The 17,013-nt window shown below is 38.9% G+C and overlaps 2 protein-coding genes across 2 annotated transcripts; one reads left to right on the top strand and one right to left on the bottom strand.

Moving 5' to 3' along the window:
* The first annotated feature begins 1,204 nt into the window (after positions 1-1,204).
* Positions 1,205-6,551, top strand: hagh (hydroxyacylglutathione hydrolase). Its single transcript, XM_036148093.1, has 8 exons — positions 1,205-1,596; positions 1,908-1,972; positions 3,715-3,832; positions 3,909-4,017; positions 4,118-4,221; positions 5,325-5,426; positions 6,012-6,091; positions 6,331-6,551. Exons 1-8 carry the CDS (start codon positions 1,492-1,494, stop codon positions 6,512-6,514), a joined length of 867 nt encoding a protein of 288 aa, XP_036003986.1. The 5' UTR covers positions 1,205-1,491; the 3' UTR covers positions 6,515-6,551.
* A 3,803-nt stretch (positions 6,552-10,354) lies between these two features.
* narfl (nuclear prelamin A recognition factor-like) lies at positions 10,355-16,304 on the bottom strand. Its single transcript, XM_012872412.3, has 11 exons — positions 16,172-16,304; positions 15,053-15,148; positions 14,425-14,568; positions 14,191-14,320; positions 13,818-13,952; positions 13,445-13,563; positions 12,496-12,625; positions 12,336-12,408; positions 12,114-12,251; positions 11,718-11,875; positions 10,355-10,768 (listed from the first exon to the last, which is right to left on the bottom strand). Exons 1-11 carry the CDS (start codon positions 16,235-16,237, stop codon positions 10,527-10,529), a joined length of 1,431 nt encoding a protein of 476 aa, XP_012727866.2. The 5' UTR covers positions 16,238-16,304; the 3' UTR covers positions 10,355-10,526.
* Positions 16,305-17,013: the final 709 nt, after the last annotated feature.

Genomic DNA, 17,013 nt, shown 5'->3' with positions numbered 1-17,013 from the left:
TATGCAGTCTGAATCATATAAATCTGTGTTATTTCCTATACTTTTTAAATACACCAACCTATTTTTATTTTTTTAAATCAGGGCAAACTTACACAACCTGTGCCATATTCTAATTTGGAAATATAATTTGCTTCTTACTGTGATCTGTCCAGTCAGACCACTACAAGAAGAAAAGTTAAAGTCTAAAAATGAATCAGCTGTTCGAAGTTTTAAGTGCCTGTTTTGTAGCCTCGTGAGACCATCCTGATCTCGCGAGCTTTCAAGGTTTCACTCGCAGATCAGTCTGGATACTCTCCGTTAAAGAAAATTTGGAGCCGTTCACCAAACGAACGTCCAATCAGCGTTGGCTTTGAGGCGGGTTGAGGTGTGACGCAACCGGAAGCACGACAGTTCAGTCTAAAGAACATGGCGGCTTCAGCCGATGAAACTAGCGTTAGCCTGGCTATCGAGCAAGTTTTATCGGAATTACAGAGTATTTCTTTGCTGAGCTAACGAGCCTTTACCTGCAGCACCAAGAGTAGCTTGGCTTGTGGTTGTGTTTTCGCCGTCGCTCGTAACAGAGCGACGACGAATCTGATTGGTTTATTTGGCCCGTCTATCACCAACATAGACCAATCAGCTAACCAGTATTTTCGCCCCTTCCCAAAATTACTTCAACGGAAGGTTTCCAGATGGATATGCGGAGCAAATCTTTCTGGCGGAGTCAGGTAACCTGTTTTGTTCATCAGGTACAAATCACAGCAGAAATTAAACTGGGGGCTAAGCCTATATAGTTTGCACATGAACACCTGAAGCTGATGGTGCAGTTTGTGTTGCAGTGAAGCTCCCATTTTTAGTGTTTTTTTTTTTTTTTTGTTAAACCTAAAGTACATGTCAATCAGGCTAAATCATGTATGGGAGTATAAACTGTTTTTTTTTTTTTTTTTGCAAGGATTAAATTAGGCATCTAATATTGAATGTATTTCAGTAGGAAATTCCACAAAACATCAAGTAATTTGTTTTTGTTTCTTTAAAATGCAGATTACTTCTTGGCAACATTTGAGTGATAACATGTACAGTACTGTTTATCGTGCGAAATGGTCGACATTTTTAAGAAAGATAACATTTGGAAAAAAATTAAACAGCATTTCTGTAATCCGTAACAAAATTTCCCGACACAGTTGAATTTGTCTGACTTGATTAAAAGGTCTGTGTTGCTGCGACGCTAGACGCACTTGATCAGGTCACGATGTAACTTCCGGGTCTGAATGCAAAACCGAGCTTTAATAACTTTGCTGTTTGTGAGTCGATGCGCGTTGATTACATTTGTTGCCATACAAGCTGCAAAAAGTGTTTGATTGGTGGCACAGCCGAGATGATTAGGTGTAATTCATCGTAGCGTGACATCCTTCCTGTAAGCTGCGTTTTGCAAGAGATATCACGGGAGTTGTGCTTTGGTCTTCCGGAAGCGTCGCGTGCAGAGGTGCGTGCGTGCATGCGCGCGTGCGAGCCATGAAGGTGAAGGTGATCTCCATCCTGGAGGACAACTACATGTACCTGGTGATAGAGGAGCAGAGCAAGCAGGCCATAGCTGTGGACCCCGCTGTACCCCACCGGGTGAGACAAGTCATTATTGGGAGATAAAATATTGGGGGGTAAAATAATAATGATAATAATAATAATAATATATATATATATATATATATATATATATATATATATATATATATATATATATATATATATATATATTTCACAAAAGTTTAAATGTATTTAGAATTGAGAACAAATCAGTGGAAAAACATAAAACTTACATTTAATTTAAAGCAAAACAACAACAAAACATCCAGCTGAAATAAAAAATAATAATACACTGCAGCCCTATTACTTAATCTATGATTAAAATTTGTTGTTTGTTTTTTTGACAGCTGCTGGAAATAGTCAAAAGAGAAGACTTGTCTCTCATTGCTATTCTCACAACGCACTATCACTGGTAAGTTCGCGTTTGGGTCCAAAAACAACACAAACTCAGTCCAATGTTTTCATTTCACGTTTGTCCTCTAGCTGGTATTATTAAGTCTTTTAAGGAAACTCTTCCTTTATAACTAACCCTTAGTTGTCTTTTAAATCTCACCAATTGAATAAGTTATCTAAGTTGATCCACTGTCAAACTGATAATTGCCTTTTATCAGTTTGCCTAAATATATCGGAACACCAGTGTACGGTTGCCTCTTTTTTTCCATCCACTAAGTCAAGTGATCGTAACTTTTGGAGGCGACCTAACTCTGGACTCTTGCATAAAATCCATCTAAACATCTTGCTCGTTCCATCTGAGGAACATTGTGGAACTCAGACCTATTGTCACATCCATGTTCATCCATTCGTTTCTTCATGGTTAAACCTTTGTTTTTCCTTATTCACTAAACTAGACTAAGCTTCTCTCTCTTTATCTCTCTTATTCTAACTAATTATTTGATTTCTTCTTTTCTCCAGTCACAGAGTCCAAATTTAGTTGAGATTCCCTGCATAAAGCTGATAATTAAAAGGAGATCAACTCTTTAAGGTTGTGGTCTACAGGCTGTGTTATAACCTTCCTCCTAAGTTGCATTTGGTTGATTTATTGTGTTCCTACAAAAACTAAAAGTTTAACCCTGACATATTTAGTTTAGATTTTGTCTAAGGTTTCATTCTAGCATCAGCGGGGTTTTTTGTTTGGCTTTCATACATTTCTGTCATGCCCTATGTCTCTTTAACTTTTTGTGTGTTTTATGATTTCTTTTTCTATGTCCAATGATTTGTATGTGTCCTATCTTGGACAGCACTTTGTAACAGATTGTGAAAAGGCAATTAGACATGAGCAGAAATTGCAGTTTCATGATACATGGATTTAAAACAGAGAAGTACACATGATCAAACTGCTTATATTTTTTATCAGATACTCAACAATAACGATCGCTACAGTTATAACTTTACAAGTTATAAATACAGTTATAAATTTTCCAAATAAAAAAGGAACTGCAACATAACTTTATTTAACTATTTTCTGCAAATCTTCCTTGATATTTAATCTTGTTTTTTTTCCCAAGTGATTAGCGATGAGCCAAAAGGCAAAAATTCCACAGCAGTGGACAGTAAAAGAATGTTTAATTAAGTTGTATTTTATTATAATCTACTAGTTTGAGTAGAGTTTAAAAAAAAAAACACTCACTAAATGGAGCTGTAGTTTTCAAAGCTCTGGCTTGGAGAATTTATTTACCCTTTTGCAGTTCTGCTCTTTAAAGATTAACACAACATTACCTTAACAATGTTAACAGGGTGGTGCTTATCTAGTTTCAGATGAGTATGTAACTGTGTTTTTTACATCCAGAAATATTCCCAGACAACCAAATTTGTATTTCTTGTAAACGAGGGAAAAGCGCAGCTGCCAGCTGACTGGCAGTGTGCAATAAAAATAAATTACCACATGTTCAATACAGCTGAGAACACTTTGATCACTCCAGTGTGGTTTGTAGTATTTCATGACTTTTCTATCATAACCTTAGAAACATATTTCAATTCAGTTCCCTTTGTTTATAGAGCATAAAATCACAACCCGTGTCCTCTCAGGGCACTTTCCAAAAAAAAAAAAGCAAAGTATGATGGAAAACATTTGGCGATTCGACCTCTGATATGGGTAACCAGATCATGCTTGCATGCAAGTGAGATATTTTTTGTTTTCCAATTTTGTGCCTCCAGGGACCATGCTCGTGGGAATGCGGCTCTGGTGAAGGAGATCCCCGGCTTCAAGGTTTACGGAGCAGATGATAGAATCGAGGGACTGACGGATAAAGTCACAGACTCTCAGGAACTGAAGGTAAGCGGACGCTACTTTTATCACTTATAACACCAGTCATGGTTACAGTTTGTGACGGTATTTTCTCCATTTGCAGTTTAACTCCATCAATGTGAAGTGCCTGTTCACTCCTTGCCACACCGCCGGTGATATGTGCTACTACGTCTGGGAGGATGAGTGCACTGACGCCCCGGCCGTGTTCACAGGTCTTCGCCTATGAATGTGAAGAGCTGGAGAAGCAGCTGAATAGAAATCATGTGTGGAGAAACGGAGCTTTAACGAGATGTTCTGTCTTTTGACTTTCAGGAGACACACTGTTTATTGGTGGATGTGGCCGGTTTTGTGAGGGTACAGCAGAACAGATGCACCACAACCTCACCAAAGTGCTTGCTTCCCTACCTCAAGAAACGGTGAATGGGCCGAACTAAACAGTATTTGTCCTGCATCATTCAGTCAGGCTTGTTTTTTTTCTCCAACTTTATAGCATTAGGCCCTTTTCACACCGAATTAGGATTAGCACACTGTTTCTAGAACCTCCGTGACAATTAGATTGCATTTGGATTGAGGGAAACCTAAATCAATTACAACGATGATCACAATGTTAATCTTACTCTAAGTACTCAAACAACAACCGTTTTTTACTGGTCCTTTCATGGCCATCCTACATTTCTTCATTAAGATGTTTTGTCAAAATCTACATAATTCCTCTGTATGTGGGAGGTTTCTGCACCTCCACCATCAGTTTCAGCCTTGCTGTAGAGGAGGAAATGCCATCAGAACATTTAGCAGCATCAGAAGACTTTTTTGAAATGTGAAGCGGGGCTTCTTTTGCAGATTGCCGCACAAAGCCGAGGTGGTCTTCTTGTGCAACAACTTTATTTTTGACCAACGCTCCATAAGCAGATCTCTGTGAATGTAGTCACAAGCAGTCATGCACACACAAGCCAGAATCTGTTTGTCACTGATCAGAGACACTGGGGGTCGGCAGGCTAAAATTGCTTGTGATGAGTTGCACGACAAGTAAAGTTTATTTTCGTTTAAGCAATACAGACGCCTGCTTTGGCTTTGTCCTCATACTCCTTCCTTATCTCCAAATATCTTAGGACTTGTATGTTGGGATTATGACGGGTAAACTGCATTTAAACTGCTACCAGTAAAAATAAAATAAAAAATTCCTTTGGTCAAGTAGTTTATGCACAATTTGGAGGAGTGTGCACTTCTCCCCAGCTGGGATCCCAGTTCCACTAGGAGACCTATGCAAAAGATCTCCACGTACAGAGGGTCTGATCATGGTTGTTTGTTTTCAGCTGGTTATTGAGATGTTTTGTTTATTGCGATGACAAGGAACAAGGGGCAGAGCTTCCCCAAGGCCCTGCAGAGACCAACCACAATCTGTCCGATTGTTGTGTTGCAGTCTTAGTCCAGTGTGAAGGGGGCTTTATTTCCAAAAATTACCAAAGCCGTAAAATAAACTAGAACCTGTCTAAAATAAGGGTTTCTTATTGATCTGTAGAAGGTGTTCTGTGGACATGAGAACACAATCAAGAACCTAAAGTTTGCCATGTTGGTGGAACCAGAAAATGAAAAGGTTAAAGAGATGCTGAGCTGGGCCAGGGTGAGTAAAATGCATTAAAACAGTCAAAGCATACTGCTGTCTATAATTTATTTACTTTAAGTGTAGCCAGATAAATAACTTGAAGTATTTAAAGGATAAGGAGTCAATTTAATTCTTAGCATTGGTCAAAAAAGAAAGTGCCAGGATTATAGTATTCTTCCACTTTTGCTTTTTTGTCACACATTTTCACACCATCATACAAATTTAAATTTCAGACAATGATGGCTTGATTACATCTTGGAAAAACTTTTAAAGTTAGGTTATCTCTGTCTTAAACGTTTAAGTGCAGTTTTTGCCATATAGCCACACTTTATTGGGACCAGTCAAAATAAAGATTTTCTCTTGTTTTTAAGAAGAAAAATCAGTCAAAGATAGTGATGTCAATTTTTTAACATGGCAAGAAAACAACATAATTTTCACTTAACCTTGTGTTAGACGAGAGAAATTAAATTACACACTTTGTTTTCCCAAATCAGCATACAAACAAGGTTTTCAGATTTGGGTACCTTTCAGGCTGGAATTTCATCTTTTTATTGATTTATTTTTCACCACATTGATTCTTTTCTCTCCTTCTTGGCCCTCTAGGCGAGAGATGACGATGACAAACCCACCGTGCCGTCCACCCTAAGAGAGGAGTTTGATTACAACCCTTTTCTCCGCCTCTCGTGAGTTCTGATGTTTAATTTGTATACAGCGTGTATGCAACATGAAAGGAATGCCTAGATGAAAAGCCATCAACTGTCAGTCTTTGGCATGAAATCAATTTGAAACAAAATTTCTGCTGCTTTTAATATACACAATGTGAGCTTTATTTGTAAGATGGAGTACATCCTGCTTTAAAAAAAAATTACATTTTACATTTCTCTGTCATCAAACCTTCTTTTTTGTATTAATATTATTGCAGGGAGAAAGCCGTGCAGAAGTTCACTGGGAAGACGGACCCTGTAGATGTGATGAGAGTCCTGAGAAAGGAGAAGGATAAATTCAAGAAGCCCAAGGACAGGCTGCCACCTAACGCCATGTTGGCTTTGCAGTGGGGACTACTTATGAGCTCTAAAGATAATTTGAGCTCAGCGATCAAAGAGTGACTGAATGTTTTATTACATTAAAGACAGTGGCACATTTGTAGCTGAATATCTTTGGTTAAAGGCAACATTATAGTAGGGTTTTATTTTTGTCCTGCATTTTTGCACATTCGGCACCAGGCCGTGATGCAGGATTGTGCTTTTTAGCTTGACCCTCTCCCCATAAATCCCTGTTATGCCTTAATGGCTCATAATCTGTGGTCAATTCCATTCATCTAAAGCAACACTGGTTCATTTTGAACTAGGGGAGAGTAAATGCTTTAAAGTGCAGAGAGCTGTTTCACAAAACCAAGATAGCGAATGAGGCTGGGATTTTCCAGACATCCTGGCTGAATTAAGCCTCAACTCGGTTCCACACAAGCAGTAGCACATAAGTTACCATGGCGATTCATTCTGTGCTGCTTTTATATCTTTTAATATTTTGTTTGATTTCAGGTATCCTTCATTAGCTTCTTTACATTTGTTTTAGATTCTATGCCTGGTGTTTTTAAAATTTAAACAATATTTGTATTAATCTATAATGCCACAATAAAAATCTGATTTGTGGTGAACATTGTTTTGCAAAGGTTGGTGAAAAGTTGCATTCCTCTACCACTTTTCTTTAAAGGAGTTATTGGGGTCAGCGACACAGCGCCCTCTGGAGCCACAGAATCAGATAGATCAGAGAAAATGGTTTAACAGTTGTTTTTCTTTCATAAACATAGCGGCAGTGTTTCCTTTCTTAAGTATAATTTGCTTCAGTTCCTCATAAGCCTCCATCAAAAGATGTTGCTAGTTTGGTTTGAAGTATAGTGTACACAGCTTATCCATTGTTAAATCAGGGAATCTGTGATCAACCTCATGGTCTCCTGAAAAAAGCTAAACTGGGGGTGGGCATTTACCTGAATTACCTAAACCTGGCTTGACATAGTCACACCTCCTTAGCCTGGATTGGCCTTCATGAAACATGGACAAAGCCAGATCTAGTTCAAGCTTGGCTTTATCTCTTACCCTGCATTTCTAAATTCTGCTTTGTGAAACAGCCCTCAGATGACTTATTTTTCTAAATATTTTTTTTTTGGGGGGGGGGGGGATTCTAAATTGTCCATAGTTTAGTACTTCTGATTTAATATCAACATTAATGGTAAATAAATTTACGCAGCAGAGGTTTTATGCAAAGTATGAGCAGCGTAAGACGGCCCCAGTTACGATTCACCATTTCCTCCCAGTACAAATGTTTTGGATGTTGTTTGCAAGTGTGTGAGCTGAAGAAAAAAAAAATCTGTTTTTTTTTTTGTTTTTTTCCAAATTAAAAACTCAGAAGAATAATGTATTAATATATTTTGAGTTTTACCTACAATAAACAAAACATGCACTATTTTAACGAATAAACAGAGTAGTCTGATTGTAGAAGATCACAGAATCAATCTGCTTATCTCCAGCGGTCATTGGGTGAGAGGCGGGTTACACCCTGGACAGACCGATAAAAGGAATGTACATTATGATATTTGTCACAACAAGACTGCACTATTGCTTACAGACATACAGACACAGACAGAATCAAAAAGTACAAATATAAGAGCAGATGAGTCCCTTCCTTGGTCATTGTTCCATGTGTAGTCTCAGGGTTGACTGATTTACAAAAACATTAAGTTTAACATTATTGAACTGTGGAACCATGTATTTTCAACTTGATGGTGACCATCCCTGTTCATGGTGCAGTGGTCAGGGTTAGAGGCAACTTAGATAATCTCACCACATTATTAAGGTGGGAAGATTCATAAAGTTTTTCATCTGGTAGGCCTGAAATCTGCAAGTTTTCCTTTGATGACGCAGTTGCTATTTCTCAGCAGTAGACAAACTTTTGGATCACTTGGTTTTACAGTACTACAAAACACATCATCACTGAAGTACAAAACAAAAGAAATTCTTTACTTGATCCAAAGGACTACAGGTATCAATACATTGCATTTTAACTAAAATTTACCATTTCTAGTGAGATTTGAAATTGCAGGTAAAAAATATTGCACTAAAATACTTTAGACTGTCCCTCTGCATCGATCACCTGCATGGACGAGCCACATTTGTATCATTCTTGAGCCAATGGCCGTAAAATGGCCCCCGGACCCGAATCTATGATCAACTCTCCCTTGCCTGGCACTCCAAGCAGCCGACGGTACCAGTGCTCACTACTAGAAGTGTGACAAAGCAGTCTCAAGCAGTTTAAGTCTGCACCGTTACTATGTTATAGGACTTAGCTAACATGTTGATGCACTGACTACAACTCTGGGATGGTGATGCTGGCGCTTCTAAGCATTGGAAAGGAAATATCTCGTTGGGTTTGGGCCCAGTGCACAACGCTCCATGAAGGAGATCACTCTATGATTCCTTAAGACTTAATGAAAGTTGTTGGTTCCCTCCCAGAGGAAATCTAAAATAAACAAACCTTCTCAGTCAAGTCCATCATGGCAAACGGGTGGTTTTCCCAGAGAAACTGTGATCATTATCCTTAACTTTTCAAAATATCAGCATGCCATACTTTTAGCAATGTAATAATGTTGGATTAATGACTCTTTGTTGGAAATGATTATAATTTCTGGTGCCGAGCATTTTTTTTTACCGGGGTGTGGGTGGGAGGTTGGGATGAATTATTTCCATTTCCATTATTTTAAATAGGAAAAATGTGTTCAGAAACTAATTTTGAAGTTGGAACGAATTAGTGTTCAGATGTTCCATCCATCCATTTTCTAACACGTCTATCCCTTGTGGGGTCATGAGGGGTTGCTGGTACCTATCTCCAGCTGTCAATGGGTGAGAGGCAGGGTACACCCTGGACAGGTCGCCAGTCTATCACAGTATTCATATGTTTCAGCACACATTTACTTCTTCGTTCTGTTCTTTACAGAGAAACACTGAGAATACAACAAGCTGATTCAACTGAGTTCTTTACTTAAACAAAGGTGATGGATGGCACTCAGTTTGTTTCAACGGCGATCCCATCTGGTTTTCATGACCAGAAATGTTTTTTAAAAAAAGTACTTGCTCATCTGTAGGAGTGTTATGATGGAAAGTTTTACTGCTTTTCGAACTGCTGCTTTCTAAAATCTTAAAAATGCCGACTATAAACTCAGTAAATGACTGTTTGTTTCCATACTTGTGTAGAAATGTTTTTGCACCAATCAATGTCCTGCAGTACCATTTCCCAGTGAAGCTGAGATTAAATTCTGCTTTTAGCAGTTTTCAATCCAAAAATTAATTCCAATGTTTGTAAAATGTTTCTCTCTGTAGCCTCCCAAGACCTTCTAGCTCCCTAAAATACTTAAATCTGTTGGTTTTGTTTTGACTTTAGCACTTTGTCTCGGCTGTATTGCTGTTGGTTGGACATACTGTTTGAGGGTTGCTGTTTTTTTTTTTTTTTTTTTGGTACTTTGAACATTGAAAGTTTCAGATCTGATCGATAATGTGTATAGGTAAATATTTGACTAGATTTTGTTCTCTATGACAAGAGGGTAGAAGAAAAATTAAATCTGTGAACAAAAACTTGCTTTTCAAAGGGAAGTTCACCCCTGAACTGTTAAAAAGCCTCCAACCTCACACTCAAAATATATATTGAACTTCAGTCTTTTTCTGAACCCACTTCCCTTGTTTCATTGATTACATAACACTGGAATAATTAAATAAATGTTTATTTTGTTTCACAGTGTATAAAAATACATGTAATTAACAAAGATGATATTTTACCCATTTATGATTAGAAAAGGCATGTTCAGAGTGTAACAGCTCCAGTACATAATACATTATCAGCTAATTATGAGGACAATGGGTAAACAGTTAGTTTATTCTCAGTGCAGAAAAAAAAAATAATTTCACCCTACTGGGCCCACAGGAAAGAAACAATGCATACATCCAAAAATCAGCTCTTGATTCTAATCTCTAAACAAATAAAGGTTCACATTTGCTGTTCATCTGTCGGCACCAAAATGTGAACGCAAAATAAAAGTCTGCAAACATCATCTTGGCCAGACAAGAACACGCGTCACCACTTTATAGTGAGCCCGTTGGTCATTTTCTCCACTGTGTGGTATTTGGTGTGGAGCAGCTCTTTGGCTCGCTCCTCTCCCACGGTGCGGAGCCAGGTTTCATACAACTCAGCGACTCTGGTGTCATTTTCTGGCAGCAGGGGGCGCTCTGCCATGTAGCGTTCCTGGACTTGGTGGAGAAGGTCCTTTTGGTTTTGACTCGATGAGGGTTTCACCTGCCCACCACCGTTTAGACAGCCTGCAAGACGACAAATTATACATGTTAAATTAGACAAGACATGCTTATTATGTGGGCCCTGTTTTTAGATTTTTCATCAAATGTTACAACCTCAATGAAAGGTGTTCTGAATGTTATTTAAAGAGGGTTCCTTGCACTGTATAGCCACCACAGGCATCCTGTCAAGGATGACTAAAACACTTGCAGGCTTTATATCTTTAATTCTTTACTGAAAGCATATGGATGTGGTTTGGTTTTCATGAACTCACACCCAGCGCTCATTTGGACCAAGTTACACGACATCCACCAGTTTCTGTGCCAACAACCATCCAAAGAAAACTCTAGAACATGAACATCATTTACAGGGTGTAACAGGAGACAACTAGATAAACTGACAGTCAAGCTGCCTTTTCTCTTAAAGGGGCACACAACAATTAAAGGCATTTTCAACAATAGGATTCATTTTTCCCCCTATTTCTAGATCTAACTAGAAAACAACTTCAACAATATTTGTAAGTATGTCCTGTTTAAAGGAGGTACAAAAGGACCGAAATAAATGATTTTTTCCTCCCACTTTCTGAAAAGTTGATGTTGAATACACAACTTGTTTTTGCCTTTTGCTATAAAAATGAACAATGCAGTTCAAGATCTGGGAAAAAAATCATTTTTAAATGTTTTTTGTGGTTTAGACTAACTTTTTTCCCAGTTGGTAGTACTGACTTGTAGAAAAATATAGTAGATGTGAAAGAACAACATTTAAATACTTGGCTGCATTCCTGATAAACTTAATTGTCTGATAATAAACAGCCAATTTAGAGAACTTACAAACTTTCCTAATAGTAATTAAAGAAAAATGCAGAAAGAGGTAAATTACAAAGATAAATATGTAAATAAATACATCCTTAGTATTCTCCTTCTTGTGAACTGAACTGATTTTTGGTAATGCTAATTAGAGCCCCCCCCACCTTACCTGATGGGCAGGCCATAACTTCCACAAAGTGGTAAGGCGACTTTCCCCTCTTGAGTTTCTGCACGAGGTTCTGAATGTTGCGGAAACCGTACGTTGAGGCAAAGCACAGCAGGACGGCGCCATCTTTCTCCAGTCTAACCTCCTGGAAGTCTTTATTCCTGCACCACGGAGTAGGAATTAACAAATATCGTCAATCATGATTGTTTCTACATTTTAAATTAAAACGTTTATCCACTGTATCGGCAGGCTCCCACAACGACAAAGAATTCAGATTATAACCAGGGCATGTCTCGTTATAATTCCTTGTGGCTGCTGAGGGTTCAGCTAAGACGGATTTGAAGCTGATCTGTTGAAGCTTTCCCACATGCTGAGACATTACTGAAGGCCCCCCCTCACCGGAGCGTCTTGTAGGATAGCTCCTTCACCTCCTCTCCAAACAGCTGCTTGGCGGCGTACGTGAACACATGATGGAGGTAACCCCCCGAGCCACTCCCGGCATGGCTCAGGAACTCATCCCCGCACACACTGCTGAACCTGTGGGAACAAGACGGCATGGAGGTTTAAATGTTTCAGGCGAGAAGGACGGAGGGCAGTAAATCGAGACAGAATGAAACTTGCATTGTATCCAGGGCTGCGGGCTCAACGTCGGAGAGCGACACATTCTGCTCCTCCAACATTTTTTGGACCTCTCCTGTGGTTAGAAAGGGAAGCGTATAAAAGCAAGGACAGTGGTTTTCTTTCCACAAGCATTAAGACACACGGAGGGCGGCTGACGTACCCGAAGTGATGACACAATCCACTTCCCGGGTCTCAGCGTCGCTCAAGTAGAAGTCGGAGCGTGATGCCTCGAGTTTCTTATCAAAGCACGGCATCACTGCCACGTGGTAGATCTGCTGCGGACTAAGGCCCTAACAAACAAACAAACAAACAAACAAACAAACAAACCGCAGACAGCTCAGCAACTCTTCACTTTTATGATGTTTACTGTACCTACCAAAAGTATTCATACCGATTCACCCTTTCTTTGCAAGATTTGACGCCCAGCGCCTATCAAAATACATTTTGTAGCCTTGCCACAGATTCTTAGTTAGATTTTTCTCTGGACTTTGACTAGGCCATTCAAACAACTTTGATCTAATCTAATATGTTGTAGCTCTGGCTGTATGCGAGGGGTAGTTGGTCTCTGATCCCGTCTCAGGTTCTTAGGATTGTACTCCACTCTATTCATCTTCCTGTTAACTCTGACCAGATTCCGTGTCCCTGCTGAACGAAGCAGCGCTACAACAATCCTAAACCACAGTGGAGATGGTGTTTTTCAAAAACACCAGAAAGCTGGATTTTGCTCTCATGTGACCAGAACACCTTCATACACGTTTGATGTGTTCCCTACATGACTTGTGGCAAACACCAAACAAGATCAGGCTTCCTCCCAATGGCTTTTGTCTTCCCACTTCCATATGGGCCAGATGTGTAGACTGCAAAGCCAACACCTGTCCTGTCACCTGATTCTCCCACCTGAGCTTACAATCTCTGCAACTCCTCCAGAGTTGGCATGTTACATAAATTCTGCCCCCCAGGAAAAAAAAAAAACCCACATTAAACATTGTGGGTGCAACATTTTTTTTTTTTTTTTTTTTTTTTTTTAAGGTTCAGGAGGTAGGAATACTTTTGCTTGGCAGTGTATGTTTGTATGTTTACACCGGATCAGTGTCGGTGGGAAAGCATACCTGCTGTTCTGCAAAATAGCTTTTAACCAGAGAGCCCATCATCTGCTGTGGAGAGCGAGTGCTGCTGATGTAAGGAAGAACATAGTCGCCGTGTGTCTTCTCCGCATAGCAGATCCAACCTGAACAACACGGACAGTAAGCGTTGCACATGCCGATGGTCAGAGAACAAACTGAAAGGGTTACTTGGTTCAACCTCACTAAGAAAAGCACTCCTTACCAAACACGGAACATTTGAACCAAAAATATGTTTTACTTTCTCGATTGTGTATGAAGTTTTACATTTACTAAGTAGTTGCCGGATTTAGCTTTCTTTTCTGCTTTGATTAAATATGTTTGACCTAAATTGTTGTTTTTGTTTTTTTTCCTGTGGTACCTGGACATGCGGATGTCAGCATGGGCAGGGCTTTGCTGTCCTGCTCTCTCCGACTGAATCGCTCCACAAACTCTCTCTGACTCTCCAGCAGGCTGAACGTCCGACTGAAGCTGGTGTCAAACACATGATGAACACCTGGAAAATGACGGCAAATTTGAACGAATGAATGAATAGTTCATTTCACATACATAAGTACACCTCTGAAAAATAATTAAAATCACCACGGACAGAAAATTTTACAATCAGTAACATGGTTAATAATGCCTATCCCATAAAAAAGGAATTACCTAGAACATAATTTCAGATTAAAAAATTAACTTGCCTAAATTATAAATCATTTAATAAAAGATTTTTTTTTTTAAAAGCCACACACCTATGCCTTTGAGGAAAGACGTAAGCTTCCTGCCGGCCTCACTGCTGCTGAGGTTGTAGTGTGCTGCGAGGGAAGCCCTGGACTGTGGCGATACGGACACCACCACGATCTTCTGCTCCGTCTCTTTGTTCTGTGTGGGAAGACGAAATGATGTGGACAGAAAACAGTAACGCACTGAGTCCAGGCTCAAAAAAAGCCTGCCAACCTATTCCCAGTAGCACAACACCAACCTACCTTGTTGCTCCGCAGCACTTTTAAAAGCTCTTCGTGACTCTGCTGGGTGATGAGGACGCTCTCGGCGGAAGTGATGCAGCCACTGCAGGCCAGACAGTCGTTCAGAGTAATCTTTGCTCTCTCCAGCTTTTGCTTTCCTCCATCCTTCAACAACAGGTGGGATTAATTCAAAGGGTGCGAGACTTAAGACTCGTCTGCGGTTCAAACATCCTGTGCAATAATTTTGAACTGGCACATTGCTTGGTATGAAATTATGCTAAAATCTGTATTTTATTAACATAAAACTCTGAGGTGATCATACTGTGGATCTGGGGCCTGAATTTGCAGTGAGCACTGCATGATTACATTATACACCGCGAGCCGCGTATCACAATATTAACTTCACCTCCTTGTCTTCTGCCCTTGTAATATCTAAATACAAAAACAGATTGAATAATTAGACGGCAGCTGTAAAACAGTTCACGACTGTTGTGCCAAGAGTACAGAAATACTCTATTACGAGTAACAAACTGCAATACAGATGTAACCGAAAAGACCCTGTACAGGCTACTCATGTTCTAGCTGATCTGATTTGTAATGTCATGCAGTTTTATTCAAAAGAAAGGATACCTAAAGCCCCGATACCCACCTGGTTGACTTGTACATAACTTCCATCATCCTCTATCTGTATTTTGGCCACAGATTTACCTTGTTTCTTCTCCACTTTGACTGGTTTGACACATTCCTATATATTAAAAAAAAAGCAACCGACAGCAAATATTAAATAAAACATTCTTATTTCCTTATACCTTAACATTAAAGTTTATTTTCCAGATTTTTCTTTTTTTCTTCTTTTTATATGACTCAAAATAAAGCAATAAAAATAATAATTTATCCAGCATCTCAACAACAACAACCAAGACAGGAAAAGAACAATAAACCTGGAGTCTTGTCTCACTTTTGGTCGGGTGTTTGTGTTATCATCACACCACAGTCAGTCCTTCACCCATTCACACACACACATTCACATCCTAATAATAAAATGATAGTAAAAATGTAATAATATTGTGAAATACATATTAGATGTATCAGTGAACTTTCTTAACTGCAAACACAAAGGATTAAGATTTTCACTGTCATGTAGTTCCTTTTTTGAATTTTTTGTTTCTTTCATAAGTTCCATCCATCATCTCATAGGAAGGATGCCCTAATGTCGTCAGGCCTTCATTCTGAGTCGCTCCAATAACGTTTCAGCAATTTGGACTGGCCTGCTGCACCAGTTCTCTGTGGCTCCCCTTTGTGGATTGATAATTGTCCTTTTCTTTAAATGAAATCATTTCCTTTTGTTCCTAATGTAGTACCCATTTGATGTGTTTTTAAATGTATTTAATTTTTTGACCAGCGTACCATCAGAAAGCAAAATGGACTGGTGTCAGCCTTCTTACCTCCCTCCCCTACATTTAGCCACGGCTTATCGTGTTTTAAAGGCTATATTTGGCATCTTGTGAGCAGCAACACCCCCACCCAACCAGTAACATCAATTTAGGATGATCTTTAGACTATAATTGTTGAATTATGGTCATTATGGGCAGCTACTCGAACAACTAGCAAAACGACAAGAGAAACACACAGCGAACTGCTAGCTGCTCCATCATGTTTTTTCGCTATTGAAGTCTGAATCAAACGGCAAACGAATCATTCATGCTTGTCTCGTTCTCCCTAAATTAATCGTGGATAATTATATGTTATATTAGTTCGAGTGTCTGACCTGAGACGGGGTGATAAAGTCATCGAGATCCGTCAGTTGTAGGACACCGCTAAAGTGCGACGCCATCCTTGCTGCCGTAAAGTAGTTGTTGTTTACATGCAGTGTCGTGAAGCCTTGATTCAACTTTATCTACAACTGACAAACTGCGCAGCAGATTATCTCTACAAAAAAAAAACCAAAAAAAAAACGGAAATAACCATTGCGGCCATTTATGTATCCTTTATAATGATATCCCACTTAAAATATGACAACCGAAGAGCTGACTAATTAAATAAAATAGAAAAATAATAAAAACATCTCCAGTAAATTGCTACGTCATTGTTCCTACCACAGTTTATGAACCTTTCCCTAAAGCTTTTTAAAAAAAATATGTATATACTGTATATATTTATATATGCCTGTTAATAAGTTATATTGGGAAAGTTGCAATAGATGTTGAAGGAACCTATATCAAATGTTCCCTAACACAAAAATTCTCAAGTGAAGTCTTGAGACTCTCTCATATAAATAAATGTGATGCCAAAATTAAGCATATTTAAGCTATAACTGTTAAACTAGATTTAAAAGGGCAGTATGTAGCTATAGTGAAAAGCAATGTTGTTTTCTGTGAATGTTTTTGTGCTTTTCCTATATCCATGGCATGTTTGTTTGATTTCGTAAACATGTGTGTATGGCTACTTGTTGATAATTGATGTACAATTGATAGTTGGGTTTATTATCTGTTCTACAACAGAAAACAGAAATTTGGCACTGCTCCATCATAAAAAAGATCCAATTGGATGTACCAATTCATTCAAAAAATCCTCAAGGAAAGAATAAGTTGGATTCATTCTTATCGAGGT

Source organism: Fundulus heteroclitus, chromosome 16 (assembly GCF_011125445.2).
Source record: "Fundulus heteroclitus isolate FHET01 chromosome 16, MU-UCD_Fhet_4.1, whole genome shotgun sequence".
NCBI lineage: Eukaryota > Metazoa > Chordata > Actinopteri > Cyprinodontiformes > Fundulidae > Fundulus > Fundulus heteroclitus.
Note: the sequence above shows the minus strand (reverse complement) of the source record. Positions and strands in the feature narration are given on the sequence as shown.

What these genes read in the sequence shown, in the direction of transcription:
- hagh (XM_036148093.1), top strand. Translation starts at nt 1,492, where the DNA reads ATGAAGGTGAAGGTGATCTCCATCCTGGAGGACAACTACATGTACCTG. An exon ending in CTCACAACGCACTATCACTG is followed by an intron (nt 1,973 to 3,714) that starts GTAAGTTCGCGT and finishes TTGTGCCTCCAG; the next exon opens with GGACCATGCTCGTGGGAATG. An exon ending in CTTCCCTACCTCAAGAAACG is followed by an intron (nt 4,222 to 5,324) that starts GTGAATGGGCCG and finishes ATTGATCTGTAG; the next exon opens with AAGGTGTTCTGTGGACATGA.
- narfl (XM_012872412.3), bottom strand. Translation starts at nt 16,237, where the DNA reads ATGGCGTCGCACTTTAGCGGTGTCCTACAACTGACGGATCTCGATGAC. An exon ending in GTTATGTACAAGTCAACCAG is followed by an intron (nt 14,569 to 15,052) that starts GTGGGTATCGGG and finishes CTGTTGTTGAAG; the next exon opens with GATGGAGGAAAGCAAAAGCT. An exon ending in GCTATTTTGCAGAACAGCAG is followed by an intron (nt 12,626 to 13,444) that starts GTATGCTTTCCC and finishes TTTGTTTGTTAG; the next exon opens with GGCCTTAGTCCGCAGCAGAT.